Source organism: Kogia breviceps, chromosome 4, assembly GCF_026419965.1.
Source record: "Kogia breviceps isolate mKogBre1 chromosome 4, mKogBre1 haplotype 1, whole genome shotgun sequence".
Lineage (NCBI taxonomy): Eukaryota > Metazoa > Chordata > Mammalia > Artiodactyla > Physeteridae > Kogia > Kogia breviceps.
The window spans coordinates 163844816-163862522 of NC_081313.1; the positions used below are offsets into that span (position 1 = coordinate 163844816).

Consider the following 17707-nt stretch of genomic DNA (forward strand, 5'->3'; position numbering starts at 1 on the left):
GACAGTCCTATTATAGAACATGAACATTTCATAATTCTGGAAGTCTTCTGTGCTGAAATGTAATCTAGGTCTTCTACTAAATAACTGTATGTCATTGGCCAGATCATTTTCTCACTTTGGCTTGGTAGTCAGTTTTAGGCAGGATGCTTTTGGCTCTGAGTGACAAAAACCAACTGAAGCTGGCTTAAAGGAAAACCAAAACAAGAAAAGAGGGTTGGGTGGAGAATAAATTGGTTCATATATCGAAAAGTTTAGTGGCAGCGTTGCGTTGATAATGGCTAAATCCAGGTACCCTAACAATGCCATCAGAATATCTCTCCCCACATCTTACACCTCAACTTTCCTCCCTGCAGACCCCTTTCTCAGGCAGCCTCTCTCCTTGAGTGGCAAGACGGCTTTATTTTTCCAGCCTCACCATCTCCCAGACTCAACCCCAAGAGGAAAGAATGACAAGACCCCATAACTGTCACACGGCCATGCACACACAGTAGGTGCTTGTGAACCAACTGGAACCGATAAGCTGCAAGTGTCATTGGCTCCATCTGGGTCCCTGGCGTCTATCATGTGTCAGACACAGCCTTACGTATATCGTCTCCAGTCTTCACAGCAACATGTGAAGTTAGTGTCATCGAAGAGCCCCAGAGGAGTAAAGTTAGTTGCTTAAACTCACACAGAAAGTGGCAGAGCTCAATCAGCCTGGCTCCAAAGTCTGTGCCCTCTCCATTCCCCGCTTGGGCTTTGGAGGACAGATAAAAGCAGGTAGGCCAAGAAACTAAGGATGGATTGCACAGTACAGAGACAGGAATACTGCATGCAGGAAGGCAGAAATACACATTTGCAAAAGACCACTGGATGATCACATCCATTGGAGTCCAGGGTTTCATTTGGGGCAGAGTGGAAAATGAGAATGGGGTGGGTTGGATGGTGAACCCAATTAACAGGTGAATTTGAATGTGCGACAACTCCAGGTTTGGGAAGAGCCCATTGTAGTTTTGGCAAAACACAAACTGAAGTTCAGATCTTGGTTCTGCCTCTTGGGTGTGTTACTAACATCCCTGAGTCTCTAGAGAGTGTTGTTGTGATCACTGTGGAAGGGCATGTGAAAAATCCCCGAGCCTGGTACTTAGCACATGAAATAGGCTGAACAGATGTGCAGTGGCTTCATCCATGTTCCTTCAGCTGGAGGTAGGGAGTCCGGTTAGATTTGTTGTCAGGGTACCTTGTAGCAGGTGTGGTGGTGGCCGTGACCAGTGCCTCACTGAGCCCACCATACCTTGAAGAATGTCCCACCACACAGCCCTCTGCAAGTTCCATGTGCAGAACTAGGTAGAGCTTAAAAGATCTAATGCGCCTTCCTGAACGATGTTCTCGTGGAGCTCCAGAGAAAGTGGGACCACATCCCTCAACTATTCATTGATTACAAACAAAAAGGAGGGCATAATCTCAAGCACTGAAATTATTTCTATTTACATACATAGTCACATACCTCACTTTTCACTGTGTCAAAAACAGGGACTTCACAAACCGCAAACATTTGGAGGGAAATGGATAATTTAGTCAGACATCTGAATAAATAGCTAGTGTTGGGAACTGTCATTAGGACCATTGTTTAAATTCTCTAACCAACTGTTTTGCTTTTGTTAATGCAGTCCTTTTGCAATACTCAGCTTTGACACAAAAACTATATTTTTATTAATCCTTAAATGTACAAAGCTGCAGAGGATTTCCCGTTTCTGACTTAAGAATTGGGGGCTTCCCTGGTGGCGCAGTAGTTGAGAGCCCGCCTGCCGATGCAGGGAACACGGGTTCATGCCCCCGTCCAGGAAGATCCCACATGCCGCGGAGCGGCTGGGCCTGTGAGCCATGGCCACTGCGCCTGCGCGTCCGGAGCCTGTGCTCCGCAACGGGAGGGGCCACAACAGTGAGAGGCCCGCGTACCGCAAACACAAACAAAAAGAATTGCTTTCTCTCTTTATAAATCATGTATCGTGCGTGAGCGATCACTGTGGCTGTTTATGGTTAATTACCTCACCTAGGATGACCTCGACGGTTCCTTCCAGAAGAGGGCCAGTCAGTCTGGGGTTCACACCTTGTTCTTTTTTTTAACAATGACGCTTCTCTAATACGGACAAGAGTAGAATGGACCATTCAAGGCTTGCTTTTGGCGTCAGAATGCTTGAGTTCAAATCCCAGCCAGTTCTGCTAGTGGTACAATGTTAGGAAAGTTAGTCCATCTAAGCCTCAGTTTCTTCACCTGTAAAAGGGGATGATAATAGGATTTTGTTCATAGAAAAGTTGTGAGTGTCAAAAGAGAAGAGTACATGTAAAATACTTGGCTTAGCACAAAGCAAGATCACATGTATAATTGTTAATGAAGTCATTTAACTTATTATTTTATATGTAATTATTCTTCATGCTGTTTGTTTTGTTTTGTTTTGACTGTCTCCCATCCATGACTCTCTACTCCACCAAATATCCTGACACCCCGTCCCTGCACAGATCAATTATACATTGTCTACACAGAACATTTTAATATCAGCTGGCCATTAATCTTTTGAGTGAAAAAGGAACTCATTTGAAGTGAATCTGGGGAGTGATCTGCAACATGTCCTCCATCATAAATTAGTGATTATATTAGCAGCAGTTGGGCAGAGCAGCAATTTCATGGATGTATCATATACTTACTGCTTTGGGGATGGAGAGGAGATGGTAGCCCTTTAATCTTGGGTGGGAGAACTAAAGCTGGATCCAAATCAGTTTAAGAAGAAAAATACAGCTGTAATTGAGACATTGGGAGTTAAAGTAACGTGACTTAAACCGCAGATGCTGTAGGATAATGTTTTCAGGTGTGACTGAAGCAGATGGTGGATGAAGTCCTGGAGCCTAGATGGCAAATATGCTCTGTGCATCTGCTACCTTTCCCCCACTCCTTGTCCACTGTTTTTCTAAGTGGTGATACCACCGAAACCCGGGCGTCCTCAGAATCATTCTCAACACAGCCTTCCAAACAGCTGCTCCCAGTCTAGCAGAGTTCACATGGGACTGTTTTGTCTGGCTGTCGGCCTTTCCATCAGAAAAATTGTAGGAGTTGAAACCATCACAAAATCTTTTTCATTTGGAAACAGATAAATTAGCAAAATTTGAATTGGTCCCCATTTCTAAGGTCATGGGGAATACAATCACACAGATAATTAGACTTTGATTTACATGGGGATCTTGGAAAACACACATACACACCCACACATATACAAGACCATATGAGTTTAATGAATGACATATTGCTGCCTTTGCATGTTTCCTCTTGCTTTTTAACGGAGTGATTAAACCCAGTTTTCTGTACATTTGCTGTGGACTCTATACCCATTCAGAATGATACTTCGAAAATAGTCTGGGGGTCAGGGAGCCCCCGTAGTGCATAGAATAGGAACTGGGTAAGGACATAGCCCCTGGTTACATGCCCATCCCACGCTAAGTATTTTAGTAAGAAATCCTGGTCTATAAAGTGAGCCTGTGTAAGTTCCAGCTTTCTCCCCTGTACTTTGGAACCTGTTTGTGTCTGTACAGATGGTCTCTGTCAGTTGTAATAGTCATGGGGAAAAATGTAGCATAAGTGAACAAAATTAGCAAATGACATAGCAAATAGAGAACCACATACAATTTGACTGGGGGCAGATCTAGGGACTGAGAAATTTCCCAAGTAGTGGTAGATACCAGATAGAGAATTTAAGGCACTACCAAGGCATAGATTTTAAGGGGGCATGGATTTTACAGGAATCGGACAATTCTGTGATGTGTATTCCAATACACTGGAATAGCCCCAGTGCTTTCGCTGTGTTAGGTCTGCTCTTGCATTGTCTGTATTTGTATAAATTAAAAGGCAGTTCTGTCTGTACTATAGGAAATGAATTCATGCTGAACAAAATTTCAAAAAGTTCACGTAAAGAATGATTTCACAGCAACTATCATATCGGGCTCCTGGAAAATTGCCCCTGAACTTCAGTTCCACCTCAGTCACTCAAAGGAATTAAAAAATTGGCTCCCAGCCATCCTTGTTCTTCAATGTGCAGTTTCAGATATGCCTCAATAATACAAACTTTAAAGCCTATTGATTGTGAGTTAAAATCTGTTCCTGCCAGGGCCCCGCTGCTAAGTGGATGTCAATGCCAACTTCATAGTGCCCTGGTCAGGACACTTCTGCAACCAGGAGCCGTGAAGAAGGTGGAGGGTAACATGGCTGTGAAAGAGCCACTTTGAACTTCATAACAAAATTATGAGAAAAGCTTTGAACTCTACCGGCTGATAGCTGCTATCAATGGTTATTCAAAGAAATGTTTCTTGTTTGAAATCTCGAGAGTGCCTTGGGATGGGGAGATGCAGAACTGGAAATATGATTTCCTGTCCATCACCTCCCCTCCTTGTATGTCACCGTCTTCCTTTTTTGTCACCATGCTGTTTGGGCAGACACCATGCAGGCAGAGTGAGAGGGTAGATTTGGGAATAGACAAACCTGGCCCCTGTCACTTGCTAGCTATGCAATCTCACTTCGCTGTGCCTCAGTTTCCTCATCTACAAAATGGGGATTATAATCGTTCTAACCACACAGAATTGTTTTCAGAATTAAATGAGAGAATCTGTGTACAATGACTGGTGCTGTGAGCGGCAGATAGTCATTGTGCAAAAACATTAGCAGTTAAAATAGTACTAATGATGGTAATATTGTTATTAGAAGAAAACTTTGGGGGCAAGTCACATTGATTAAATGTGAGAACTGATTCTGATGACACTGATGTATTCAGTCTACCTTTGCCAGATCATCTCACAAGAATATCATGCCTTTTATGTGGCTCCCAAACAGTTATGAATGAATTAAATATTTCAAATCAAACTTCTTTCATCCATTGATCTGTTTCAGGGATGATTCTTCTTCAACTGTGTTACTGAGCCCCTAACATTTAAGCTTTAAGGGGACCTTATTTCCTGTCTCTTTCTACCACTCCCACCCTCAAAAAGCGTAACAGGCTAGTGGTTTGATGCCTCTGTGCTATTGTTAGTTGTGTTTTCTCACGCCAGGAGTCCCTTTCCTCTTCTTTTGAAGATTGCCCAGACACCACCTTTCCCAGGAAACCTTGTTTGGCTCTCCACCACTACCTCCACCTGGCCAGGCTGAACCAAGTGTCCCTTTTCTGGGTCCCCACAGAACCATGTTCTTACATTAGACCATCCTGCTCCTTATCGTGTGGTATTGAAATAATGTGTCTTACTCTCTGCCTCTCCCACTAGACTGTGAGCTCTCTGAGGGCAGGGATGATGTCTTATTTATTTTTGTATCCTCAGCATCCAGCAGAGTGCCCTTTGGAGGCCCTCATACATTTTATTCATTCACAATGATCTATCAGTTAGTGGCATTTAATGCACCGAGCAATTGATCAGGAAATACAATTTCAAAAACGATGACAAAAATGAACATGCATCTGAGGTGCCTGAAAATGCCTGCACGCACATAGGGCATCTAAAAGCAGGAAAACAGATTTCTTCTGCCTGAGTCGAAACTCTAGCCTGGTTCTTAAGTTTGCTTTCTTAGTACCTTACCCTTTCCTCCGCCACGCCCAATTCAGGGCATATCCCCCGGGCTGCAGCTCTTGGCTCATTCCCAAATGAACAAACCAGCAGGCAGGCAGTCGTGAGGACCCCAAGACGTAAGCGTGAATCAGGGGAAAGTCCACATGGCAATTATCTTCGCTCAGTAATTTGGCTGCCAGGAGCTCCCTGCCATGGGAAGATAGAGGTTGCAGCAGCTTTCTGTGTGGGAGGAGAACTTCTTGACCCAAGGCCAGCTCCAAGGCACCGCCCGTACCTCCTGCCAAGATGGCTGCTCCTCCTCGTGGCCTGATGTGGCTTTTCTTTGTAGGAATTCCCCCGCGATATCCAGAAGAACCGCATGGTGGAGAGAGTGGTGGCACTGGCCGATTCTTCGAGATGCAAATATGTCACCCTCTCTGCTTCTCCTCGCCTTCTTCCCCAAACTGATTAGCTTGGTTTTAGTCTACCTTATTTATCTGTTCGTTCATTGAACAGGTGCTATGTGTTAGGAAGATACTGAGGATATAGGGGTGAATAAAATAAATAGATATATCCACCTTCAGATAGTAATAAGGGCTTTAAACAGGCTAGTAGGATAGAGCAGGTAAGTGGGCATTTTTCAAGAAGGCAAACAGGAAAGGCTTGAATGAAGAGGAGAAGCAGGCCTGTGAGCATCAGTGATGTGGCAAGGAGGGGAGAATGTTCCACAGAGAGGGGACAGGAAGTGTGAAGACTCTGAAGATGGAGTGGTGTGACATGTTCAAGCAACAGAAATAAAGGCGGCACCTTGGCTGGAGATTAAGGGGCCAAGTGGAATGTGGTAAGGGCCACTTCCAGAGGTGAGTGAGAGAGGCAGTTAGTGCCAGAGTAGGAGAGACACGCAGGGCGTCCTAAAGGAGTTTGGGTCTCTTTCTACAGGCAATGGGAAGCCATTGGAGAGTGCCAAGCAGGAGAGTGATACGACCTAACTTCTATCCTTAAAATAGCATTCTGGCTGCTGTAGAGAAGGGAGAGAGACAAAGGGAGATAGATGGCCTATGGCAAGATTGGAAGCAGGGAGAACCTCAGGGAGCTAGTCTATTGAGAGATGATGGAGACTTCGGTTAGGACCACAGCAGGAGGGAGAGAAGGAAGTGGGTGTTGTCCTGACTGATTCCATTTCAGCTGTGTAGATGGATACACAGCTTTCTGAAATACGCAACTACGGTCGTATGAATTTGGACATTTGGAGAAACCGGAAACCACTTGAAAAAATACACCTGGAGCATTTTGTTTTTCTCTTTTTTTGGCTATTTGTATCGTGAGGTGGTTGCAATGTAACTTTCTCTGGTTGCTCTCATGACATTCCTTGCTGACCTTTGACCCCTCTGTCCTCTTTCCCAGGTCGTCCCATTCCACCTACATCCTCGTCTAGCCTCCTTCCATCTGCTCAGCTGCCTAGCTCCCATAATCCTCCACCAGTTAGCTGCCAGATGCCATTGCTAGACAGCAACACCTCCCATCAAATCATGGACACCAACCCCGATGAGGAGTTCTCCCCCAATTCATACCTGCTCAGGGCATGCTCAGGGCCCCAGCAAGCCTCCAGCGGTGGTAAGGAAACTGTGGTGTCTGAACATGTGTGTGTGACAGTGTCGAGTCTCCTGCAACATGACAACTCTGAAACAAGGGCTGGGGAGAAGGTGGTGTGGGGAGCGGGGAGGTGAAGCGCGCTTGTCGTTTGGTGGCATTGCAGTTCCAGAGTATGTTTGTTTAAAGGCTGCAGTTACCGTAGAGGCATGGCTTACCTGAACAGAGTTTGGGCCTCCTTCAGTGGGAGGAATTTTCCCACCGCTGCATGTGAGAGCACGCAGGTCTCAAGGGGGAAGCGCAGAGAGATGACGGAATACTGAATGCTGTATTATTACAATTCTGATCATAGCCAAGTGACCCCGGACACCCTCACGTGCCCAGTGTGTGTGCATCTCAGATCTCTTGTTTTTTTGAGGGTTGGCTTCTGACTCTTTCTTGCTTGTTTAGATGATTTTGTGATTAAAATGTGTTCCCTTGACATGAATACTGAATGTCTGGCCAAGTCTGAAGTGTTTGGGGGGTGACCTCTCCTCTAACCCTCTTACTTGTCCCACTTCACTTGAAATTAACAAGCTGACCGCATGGCACCATGAGATATACTGTCTCTAAATCCCTGGTTCTCATGGTGATTTTCACATTCACAGAGCAAAGGGACTGGTCACAGCGTTCCATTCCCCTTTTCAGGATTTTGTGGTGCCCGCCTCAGCTCCAGATCTCTAAATCCTAGGTAGAATTGTCCCAGGTCCCACAATAGCCATGGCTTATTTCAATTTCTGCTGTTGGTGGTATGTTCACAAAACGTGTGAGTGTAGGAGTGAGCAATATCTAGGGTTAAGCACCCATGGGCCCAAGGAGAGACATTTGCAAAAATTAATTGCTTCCAATCCCAAGGCTTTGGAGTTATCTTTTGAGTTGGCCACCCGTGATGTTCCTTAGCCTATCCCATCAAAAGCAATCCAGAGCTTTCCATGCCAAGAGCGTTTCTTGATGAGACTGTGTTTTGGCTCCGCCCATGAGTATATGCCACCAGTGGCCTCAACCTCTACAATTACAGAGGACCTCGTAAATACATTTAAGATGATTCATTCAGGAGATGGAATGATGTACTGCTACTTATGATGACCTGTGCCCTTCTTCAAAGCCAGGCCTGATATATTTAGTAAACTCATATTCTTTTTCAAAAAAAATTACCTAATCAAATCTCTCATCAAATGAGCAATCCATTGTTGATATTATAAAGGCCTTTAATCTACCATAAATCTTTATTAGAACTCATCAGAACTTCTAGTTGGAGAGAAATGTGATTATGGCACTCTTAAAATGACATTACATCATTGGGGTGATTGGTTTATCATTTGGAGAAGAGACATCAATCATGACTAGCATAACCACACAGTAAATGAATTCAACCTTTCTACCGCGGAACAATGACACTGTAATTGCTCAAAATCAGGCTTAGAATGAAATCGGAAAATGCTCTTTCTTCAAATATGATGTTAACTTAATGGAATATATTATGAAAAATCATGTTTGAGGAAATTCTATATAATTAAAAATATGTGGAAATATATTCCCTTTTTTTCTTTCATCAGGACCTGATTTTAGCTACAGGATCTTTTTTTTTTTTTTGCTGCAGAGATTATGTTGCATTTAATTGAACTATCCTCGCTTATGTTTTGCTGCTTTTTATTTCATACTATGTAATTGTGATGAATATTGTATTATAAAGTACAAGACGCTTTTGAAATGAGGTGCACCTGCTGATAGCTTTTTTAAAAAGATGATTATTAGCAAGGAAATGAGCTTTTAAAAACTATATCCTTTTATGCATATATGTATACCCCAGCCAACTTGATTTCCATAAGAGGGGTCAGTTCTTCATCTCAGGGCTGTCTAGAATGTTTTCTTAGTAATAACGCTGTGAGTGATTTCTTTTCTTTTGGACGTTGTATCAGACTGTAAGTGGTTGATAGGGAGTTTTTGTTGATTTTCTGCCTAATCAAGACCTCGTTTTGGTGGACACAACAGATGTGTGTGTTCAGAGTCAAACTTACCCATTTTTTCATCACTCACACCAATTTGTTCAGCTCACTTAAGATTGATAGCAATTTAAGCTTCAGTAAGAGGGCAAAATACCACAGAAAATTTGAGGGTCCATTTTCATCCCACACAAGAAGTACACTGATACGATTTCTTCACCTGAGGGGTGAAGACACCAATGTGCAGTATCCTTGTTTTCAAGGGGGGTACTTATCTGAGAACTGGTTAAAGCTCCGGCCAACAGACAGCCATTCAAAATTCTTGACTCTGGCTTAGCGCTGAAGCGAGTGCAAATCAAGTTCAAACGTGTGTGCTCACGTGTGTGTGTGTGTGTGTGTGTGTGTGTGTTGCGGAATGGATTTGGGGTCCAGGGCAAATTGGGGATTCTATCAAGATCTGAATGCAGTTGCCATGAATTTAAATTTGATATAAAGGATTGAAAATAGAATTTGACACAGAAGATGCAAAGTACAGAGCCGCGCCTGGGTGTTCTGAATTGAGTTTGATGAAAAAGGGCTGGATTTTTCGATCGGTGTGGAGGCACAGAACAAGCGACCATGTGATTGAATCTGTTATGTTTAGCTGGTTAGTAACACAGAACTTTTGAATTTGGTCTCTTGGCAATGACCTTGTGCTTTGAAGATTGGGTCCCGTTTGGGCTTTGCCTCTTTCTCAGGTGAAATAAAACCCCTTCCAACACCTTCAGCCCATACATGACAGTAAAAGAATTATTTCCTGCTGTCCTCTTATTGTTGCTGTTATGACTTGACGTTAGTGAAGCCCATCATTAGAAGAGTGATTGCACTCATTTCCTGCCCAAAGAGCCTCTGTTCTAAAGAGACAAACTGGATATAAACTATACAACTAAAACATTTTTGACAGCATGAATACCTCCTCAAAGCAACAAAAAAAACTTCACCTCTATGGTTCCACTGTCATTATTTTCTATGACTATAGTGCATTCTTTAGTGGACGGTACTAAAACCTTGGCACCTTTGCAGCCAAATTTCTCTCACCTTCAGTCTATGCCAATCGTGCAGATACCCAGGTACAGCTAGTGAGATGCTTAGAAGAGGAGCGTTTCCCATCACCTCGAGCATTTTCTTCCAGATAGCTGAACTCCAGCAAGTGGCTCATCCTGTGCTCTGACCTTCTGCCAGGGCAGGTCAGCTTCAGAGATGTTTCTTGTCTATAGCAGCATAATTTCAAACCTATGAAATAACTCATCTGGAAGAAAAAAATCTGGATCTCAGTGGCAGCATAATGGAGGCTCCTGCAGGTAGACGAATAAGACTACCTTCCAAATCAGAACGGGGTTTGCACTTTGCTATTAGAATATGGGGCAGAAAATACCCGGGCAGCCACATTATGGTCTAAAAGCATTGGTTTACCTCCTCCACTCGAAAAGGTTGAGTTTTCGTTTTCTTGAAAGTCTAAATAAAAGGAGTTTTGGATACTCATTAGTAACATCAAATGATACAGAAGAAATGTAACCAGTATGCCTCTGGCAGGACCCTTTCCATAGGTTCTGTGTGGCAAAGGAGCTATCCCTGCTGGAGAGTTGTCAGTTTGTTAAAGTGCATTGAAGGTACCCAGCGTTTGTTTTTTTTAATAACATTTTTATTGGAGTATAATTGCTTTACAATGTTGTGTCAGTTTCTGCTGTATAACAAAGTGAATCTGCTATACGTATACATATATCCCCATATCCCCTCCCTCTTGCGTCTCCCTCCCACCCTCCCTATCCCACCCCTCTAGGTGGTCAAAAAGCACCGACCAGCTCTTTTTAAAAAAGCAACGCCTTGGTTCATTCTAAAGGACATAATACTTCAAAACCAGCAAGCTCCCGGTTCCCTAGAGTGGTTCAGGAATTCAGTTGCCTAGCTAATTTAATGATTCTCTTATTTATCTGGCATCATAAAGCAAAAGACCTTTACTCATTCAATAATTCAGCCATCCATTCATTCATTCATTCCTTTTCTTACATCTTCCCTATCATTTGTGACAGCTTATAACAATTTTTTTTTAAAAACTGGAGAACTGTGCTTTGTGACCACCTAGAGGGGTGGGATAGGGAGGGTGGGAGGGAGGGAGACACAAGAGGAAAGAGATATAGGAACATATGTATATGTATAACTGATTCACTTTGTTATACAGCAGAAACTAACACACCATTGTAAAGTAATTATACCCCAATAAAGATGTTTAAAAAAAAAAAAAAGATTAGTAGGGAACCAAGTGTGCTCTCAACTGCAGAAAAAAAAAAAAAAAAACCAACAACAACTGGAGAACTATAAAATGATACAGTAAGGATAAAGGGAAAAATCTAGGGGGAAGAACATACATGTAGGCTTATATACATAAAGTCCTGTTCCATTATTTAAGATAGAAAACTTGATTCTAAGCTTCCTAGAAACCAAAGCAAAAAGAGAAAGAACAAGATGCACAACATCTGTGAGATAAAAGCAAATCAACTGACAGCATCAGGGACATTCTGTGAATCCTTATAGTGAGGCCAGAAAGAAATTTCTCTTACAAGAGATGATGTGTGCATTCCAGATGAACGATTCTCAGAAACATGCCATAATTCATATGCTAAAGAATATCCTGTCAAAATTTCTTATAGCCTCCCTCCACATAAGCCATAGAGAATATTTTCATTAAAAAAACCATTCCACTAATGCACCAAAATTGCACGGCCCAAGGGCAAAACTTGACTTGGTCCATCCATAAACCTCAGTTCTATAAAGGAGCATGTACACCACATGCCCCATAGACAATAGACCTTAAATATCATTGCTCATAACTAAATGTTTACAGGAATTAGCCAACTTTGGGGTGATAGTCACCCCCGGGAACCTGAAAAGCAGATGTTTTATGTTACAAATTTGTCTTGACAGCCATTGTGAAGTTAGAAATGATATCCTGTCCTGAAGACTAAAGCAGTGCCCTAGGCAGCCTCACTCATCTGGCTTTTCCCACCATCCACGGGGCTGGATGTGGGATGAGGAAGAAGCGGGGTGCACTTTTAAGTTAATGAAAGGTCTTCCCCTTATATATTTTAGGTTTGGGGAAGAATTTTTCCTTTCATATGTTACAAATTTTCTTGCCTCCTTAAACAGATTATGCCCGCTATAATTTAATTTAGTTTAGGATTTCCTGAATAGCTCACAGCAATTCTTTATGCACATGGATGATTGGACTGTGCTGATAATACGAAGTCATTTTCTTTTAGAAGTCGTTCTACATTGTGAAGCTGTTTATCCGACCTCTTTTAAGGTCCCGCATTTTAACTTTAGTCTGTTCTTTCTAAGCTGTTCTTTCTTCTCTTAGCTTCACTTCATTATGCAGAAACCTCCGCTGGAGGATTCCTGGTGTCAGTCCACAATAGATGCTCAATAAGTATTTATTTAATAAATGAATTAATTAGTGTCTTCAGTAACTGCTAAATGTAATGTTTGTCATCATGTATGAATGAAGAAAATGGATCATAATGGAGAAGGAAGGCAGGTTAGACTATCCCAGCTCAGGGAAATATACTTATTTTACAAAACATATTCAATATACCTATTTTTTTGTTTTGTTTTGTCTGTTTTTCAATACTCTAGAGCTTTGTAGATAGTCTTTAAATGAGAAGGTTCTGAAAAATACTTTTTGTACATATCATGACAAGTAGTGGCAGAGCCAATGTTAGGGCCCCAGAGGGGGCCCCAGGTGGGAGCCACAGTCAAAGGAGGCCTCACCTGTCTGGGAGAGATTTCATTCTTCACTCTTGATTTGGGGGTCAGGAAATCGAGTCCAAACATCATTTCCTCTCCCAAACTGGATTTGTTTTATGCATGAGTCCCTTGGTTCCCAGTTCTCCTCCATCAACTTGGGTGTCGGGGTCCGATGTTCAGAGCGACCTGTAACCCCTTCTGGTTCCAGGCAGTGGTTTGGCCTCCTCTCCTCCAGAGGGGTTCCCAGCAGCATGGAGTGAGTCCTGGTTGCCATCTCAATGCTGGGGAGGGCACACTCACCCCCTACTCTTGCCCTAAATGCAAAGCCCATGGGATTGGCTCTCAGCCCGAGGCCTTCTTCTCCCTCCACGCTAGCTATTATGCTAAGCATTTTATATACCTTACTTCATTTACTTTCATTTAACCGCCACCACATCCCAGCGCATCAAGGATTGCCATCATACCCGTTCTGTTGATGAGAAAACTGTGGCACAAAGAAGTTAAGTGACCAAAGTCACGAAACTGGGAAATGAAGGGCCTGGGTTTCAAACCCAACCTTCCTAATTCCAGAGACTTTTCTCCCCACCCCTTTGTTAAATGTTAACCTCTAAAATATTTGTGTGGCTTATTGAAACAGAAGACAATGAACGCATTGCATTAAGGGGCATGAGTTACAGTGTTCAGAAGGTTGGGAAAAAAACTGACACAGCATCACAAAATACTCCTCACCTCCACTGCTTGGCAAACACACATATCCCCTGACTCTTTCCAGAAGATTCTGGTTGAATAAGTTCAGGAGGAACCCAGGAACTGTGATTTCACTCCCCTCTTCGGATGATTCTTAGGGTCTGGCAAGTTTGGGAAGCATGAGTGTAATGCGAAGGCTCTAAAGTAGAAGCTGAAGAAATTAGTTTTTCTATACTCTGTCCCTGATTCAATACACAGCACGATCTTTAATTCCTGTGCCTTGGTTTCCCTACCTGTCAAGGTTGAGCATTGGCCCGAAAGGTCTCTGAGCTTCCCTTCTTGCTGTAACATTCTTTGTGTGTGTAAGTTCTTTGCATCCAGCTGGACCAGACTGTCCCCACGTTTATAGGCCCCCCAACCCCCCCCCTTACTGCATAATGTGGATTTCACCCCATCCTCTAGGGCTTTGTCAAAATTGAGACCTACACAGTCATGCAAAGTAGCTCCTTGCAGTTTCCTGCAGAAGCTGAGAAGCGTGGTTTTGGGGTCTGATGACACTTGGTTGAAAATGTCGGTATCCATCCCAGCAGGCAGAAAAAGCCAAGTACCTGTACCACTGACCTGGGCTCCCAGAGAGCCTCACCCCAGCCTCTGAAACAAGGTCTTCCGCTCTGAGATTGGGAATTGTTAGTTCTCAGGGACTCTCTTGACATTGCTAAACAGAGGCTGGACCTTTTCTTGTTTTTATTTGTGCCTTCTTGTAATGCACTTGGCGTGTGCATGTGTACACACACAAAAACACGTAGTTTGTAGGTTCACCAATTTCCAGCCCAGCTAGGCCTGGGACTGCTCTTCTGCACCACAGCGCACATGAGCACACGGGCAAGATGGACAGATAATTCCTTTGGAGATGCGCAGCACGGAAGTGACATACAGCAGTGAGATGTTCCTTCTCGGCAAATAGTCTTGCTATTGACGAAATTCCCAAGGTCGATAAGCATTGTGTACATTCTACCTCTCCATCTCTGTCCCTGGCTTCATGGTACAAACAAGATGTCCTTCCTATATGTGACATCTTAACAGTTTCCTGCCCCTAACAATTTTTACCCAGAATTTCAGCTTCTCCCAATTTTTCTTCAAGACTACGTTGAATTCTAACTAGCTTCTCGCATCATATTAAATAGCCATTTAAAAATGTGGTCCCAGTCCCCTGCTAGAGATGTCTCAGTGCTCTATTAAATGAAAAGATAGATTTCTTTTACCAATGGGCAGTTTCGACAGAAGTTATAACCCCAGTCCCTGGTACATCTCTTAAACCCCTCTCAAAAATAATAATTAAGAATAACTGTAGGGCTTCCCTGGTGGCGCAGTGGTTGGGAGTCCGCCTGCCGATGCAGGGGACACGGGTTCGTGCCCTGGTCCGGGAAGATCCCACATGCCGCGGAGCGACTAAGCCCGTGAGCCATGGCCGCTGAGCCTGCACATCCAGAGCCTGTGCTCCGCAACGGGAGATGCCACAACAGTGAGAGGCCCGCATACCGGAAAAAAAAAAAAAAAAAAAAAAAAAGAATAACTGTAGTTTATACTAGTTGGATTCAAATCATAGCTCAGCCACTTTCTAACACTGTGATCGTGAATGACTTACTTTATCTATGCCTCGGTTTTTTTTTTAATCAGTAAAACAGTAATAAAAGTCTGCAACTCCTAAAGTTGTCATGAATATTAAAGGACATTCTGATGCATCTGAATATCTTGAAAGGAGATTTAGATGGAAGAGAGATCAGGTTTGATGTTATTTATTTTTTACTTTAGCAAATACATTCTGATAAAATATACATAACATGAAATTTATCTTTTTTTAAATATCATTTTTAAGTGTACCATTCTGTGGCATGCAGTACATTCACATTGTTGTGCAGCTGTCACCACCGTCCATCTCCAGAACTTTTTCATCTTCCCAACAGAAACTCTCTACCCATTGAACACTAACTCCCTACTCACCCCAGCCCCTTGCAACCACCGTTTTACTTTCTGTCTCTCTGAATTTGACTACTCTAGGTACCTCAGATAAGTGGAATCACACAATGTGTGTCTTTTTGTGACCAGCTTATTTCACTTAGTATAATGACTTCAAGATTCATCCATGTTATGTCAGGTGTCAGAATTTCCTCCCTTTATAAGGCTGAATACTATTCTTTTGTATCTGTATACCGCATTTTAATTATTCATTTATCAGTCACTAGACACTTGGGTAATTTCCACCTTTTGGCTATTGTGATTCATGCTGCTGTGAGCATTGGTGTACAGATATCGGTTCGAGGACCGGCTCTGACTTCTTTTGGGTATATACCCAGAAGTGGAATCCCTGAATCCTATAGTAATTCTACGTTTAATTTTTTGAGGACTTGCCATACCATTTTCCATAGTGGCTACACCATTTTATTACCCCACCAGCAATGGGTTACAAGGGTTACAATTTCTTTACAGCCTTCTAACACTTGTTATTTTCTTTGTTTTTTAAAAAATAATTGCCATCATAATGCATATGAAGTGGTTTTGATTTGCATTTACCTAATAATTAGTGATGTTGAGCATCTTTTCATGTACTTACTGGCCATTTGTATATCTTCTTTGGAAAAATGTTTATTCAGGTTCTTTGCCCACTTTTTAATCAGGTTGTTTGTTTTGTTGTCGTTGTTGAGTTGTAGGAGTTCTTTATATACACGCATATCCCGTTTTATTGTGCTTTGCTTTATTGCGTTTCACAGATATTATGTTTTTTACAAATTGAAGGTTTGTGGCAACCCTGAATCAAGCAAGTCTATTGGTGTCATTTTTCCAATAGCGTTTCCTCACTTTGTGTCTCTGTGTCACATTTTGTAATTCTTATAAAATTTCAGTTCTTCATTCTTATTATATTTGATATTGTGATCCCTGATCAGTGATCTTTGCTGTTATTACTCTGACTCACTGAAAGCTCAGATGATAGTTAGCATTTTTTAGCAATAAAGTTGTGGGTTTTTTTGTTTGGTTTTTTTTGTGTGTGGTACGCGGGCCTCTCACTGCTGTGCCCTCTCCCGTTGCGGAGCACAGGCTCCGGACGCGCAGGCCCAGCGGCCATGGCTCACGGCCCCAGCCCCTCCGCGGCATGTGGGATCTTCCCGGACCGGGGCACGAACCCTGCCTCGGCAGGTGGACTCTCAACCACTGTGCCACCAGGGAAGCCCCAATAAAGTATTTTTAATTAAGGTATGTGCATTGTTGTTTTAGACATAATGCTATTGTACATTTAATAGACTACAGTATAGCATAAAGATAACTTTAAATGCACTGGTAGACAAAAAAATTCATGTAACTTGCTTTATTGCAATATTAGCTTTATTGCAGTGGTCTGAAACCGAATCCACAATATCTTTGAGGTCTGCCTGTACTCTGGATATCAGTCACTTATTAGAAATACGATTTGGAAATATTTTCTTTAATTCTGGAGGTTGCCTTTTCACTCTGTCGAGTGTCGTTTGATGTGCAAAAGTTTTTAATTTTGATGTTGTCCCACTTACCTGTTTTCTCTTCTGTACCCTGTGCATTTAGTGTCATATAACAAACACTTGTAAGGGCTTATTTTATAGCAGCCGTCGTTTTAATGATTTTTACAGATGACAACTCATTTAATCTTTCTTACCAATGAGAACAAGAAAATCAGCCCTTGATGCTCGGAACTGGCCTGACGCTAGCATCTGGGCATAAGTGCTCTTAGGAGCTGGCCTGGCATTCCCAGCTAGGTCATGGTGTTCTCCCCTTGAACCTAAGTAAGCTTACCGAATACCAACATTCATCAAGGCCTCTCTGTGGTTGGGATAAAGTGAAAGCAAGACCACTTCATAATCTTGCCTGAACACAGACAGAAACCAGGTCACTCTCCCAAACAGAAAGGTACAAAACGCCCCCCTCTCCAGGCTGAAATGAGTGACTGTACTTTCTTTACCAATGGCAGTGTTAGCCTCTTCTAGTCAGTCTTCCTATGCACCAAATGGAGAGTGAACCGGTTTCTTTGGCCCCTCCCTAAAATCACTGACCATGGTCCTCTCTAATACCCTCTACTGAAGCAC

General features: G+C 42.7%; 1 protein-coding gene across 11 annotated transcripts in view; it reads left to right on the forward strand.

Annotated features, from left to right (window-relative positions):
- Positions 1-17707, forward strand: part of TENM2 (teneurin transmembrane protein 2) — a 3844234-nt gene that overhangs the window by 3407774 nt on the left and 418753 nt on the right. For 9 of the 11 annotated variants that reach the window (XM_067032280.1, XM_059063069.2, XM_067032278.1 and 6 more), the window contains one exon: positions 6964-7173. The exons of the other annotated variants lie outside the window; for them this stretch is intronic. In XM_067032280.1, coding sequence (XP_066888381.1) covers positions 6964-7173 — 210 coding nt within the window. The remainder of the gene's footprint in view (positions 1-6963; positions 7174-17707) is intronic. 11 annotated transcript variants of the gene reach the window in all.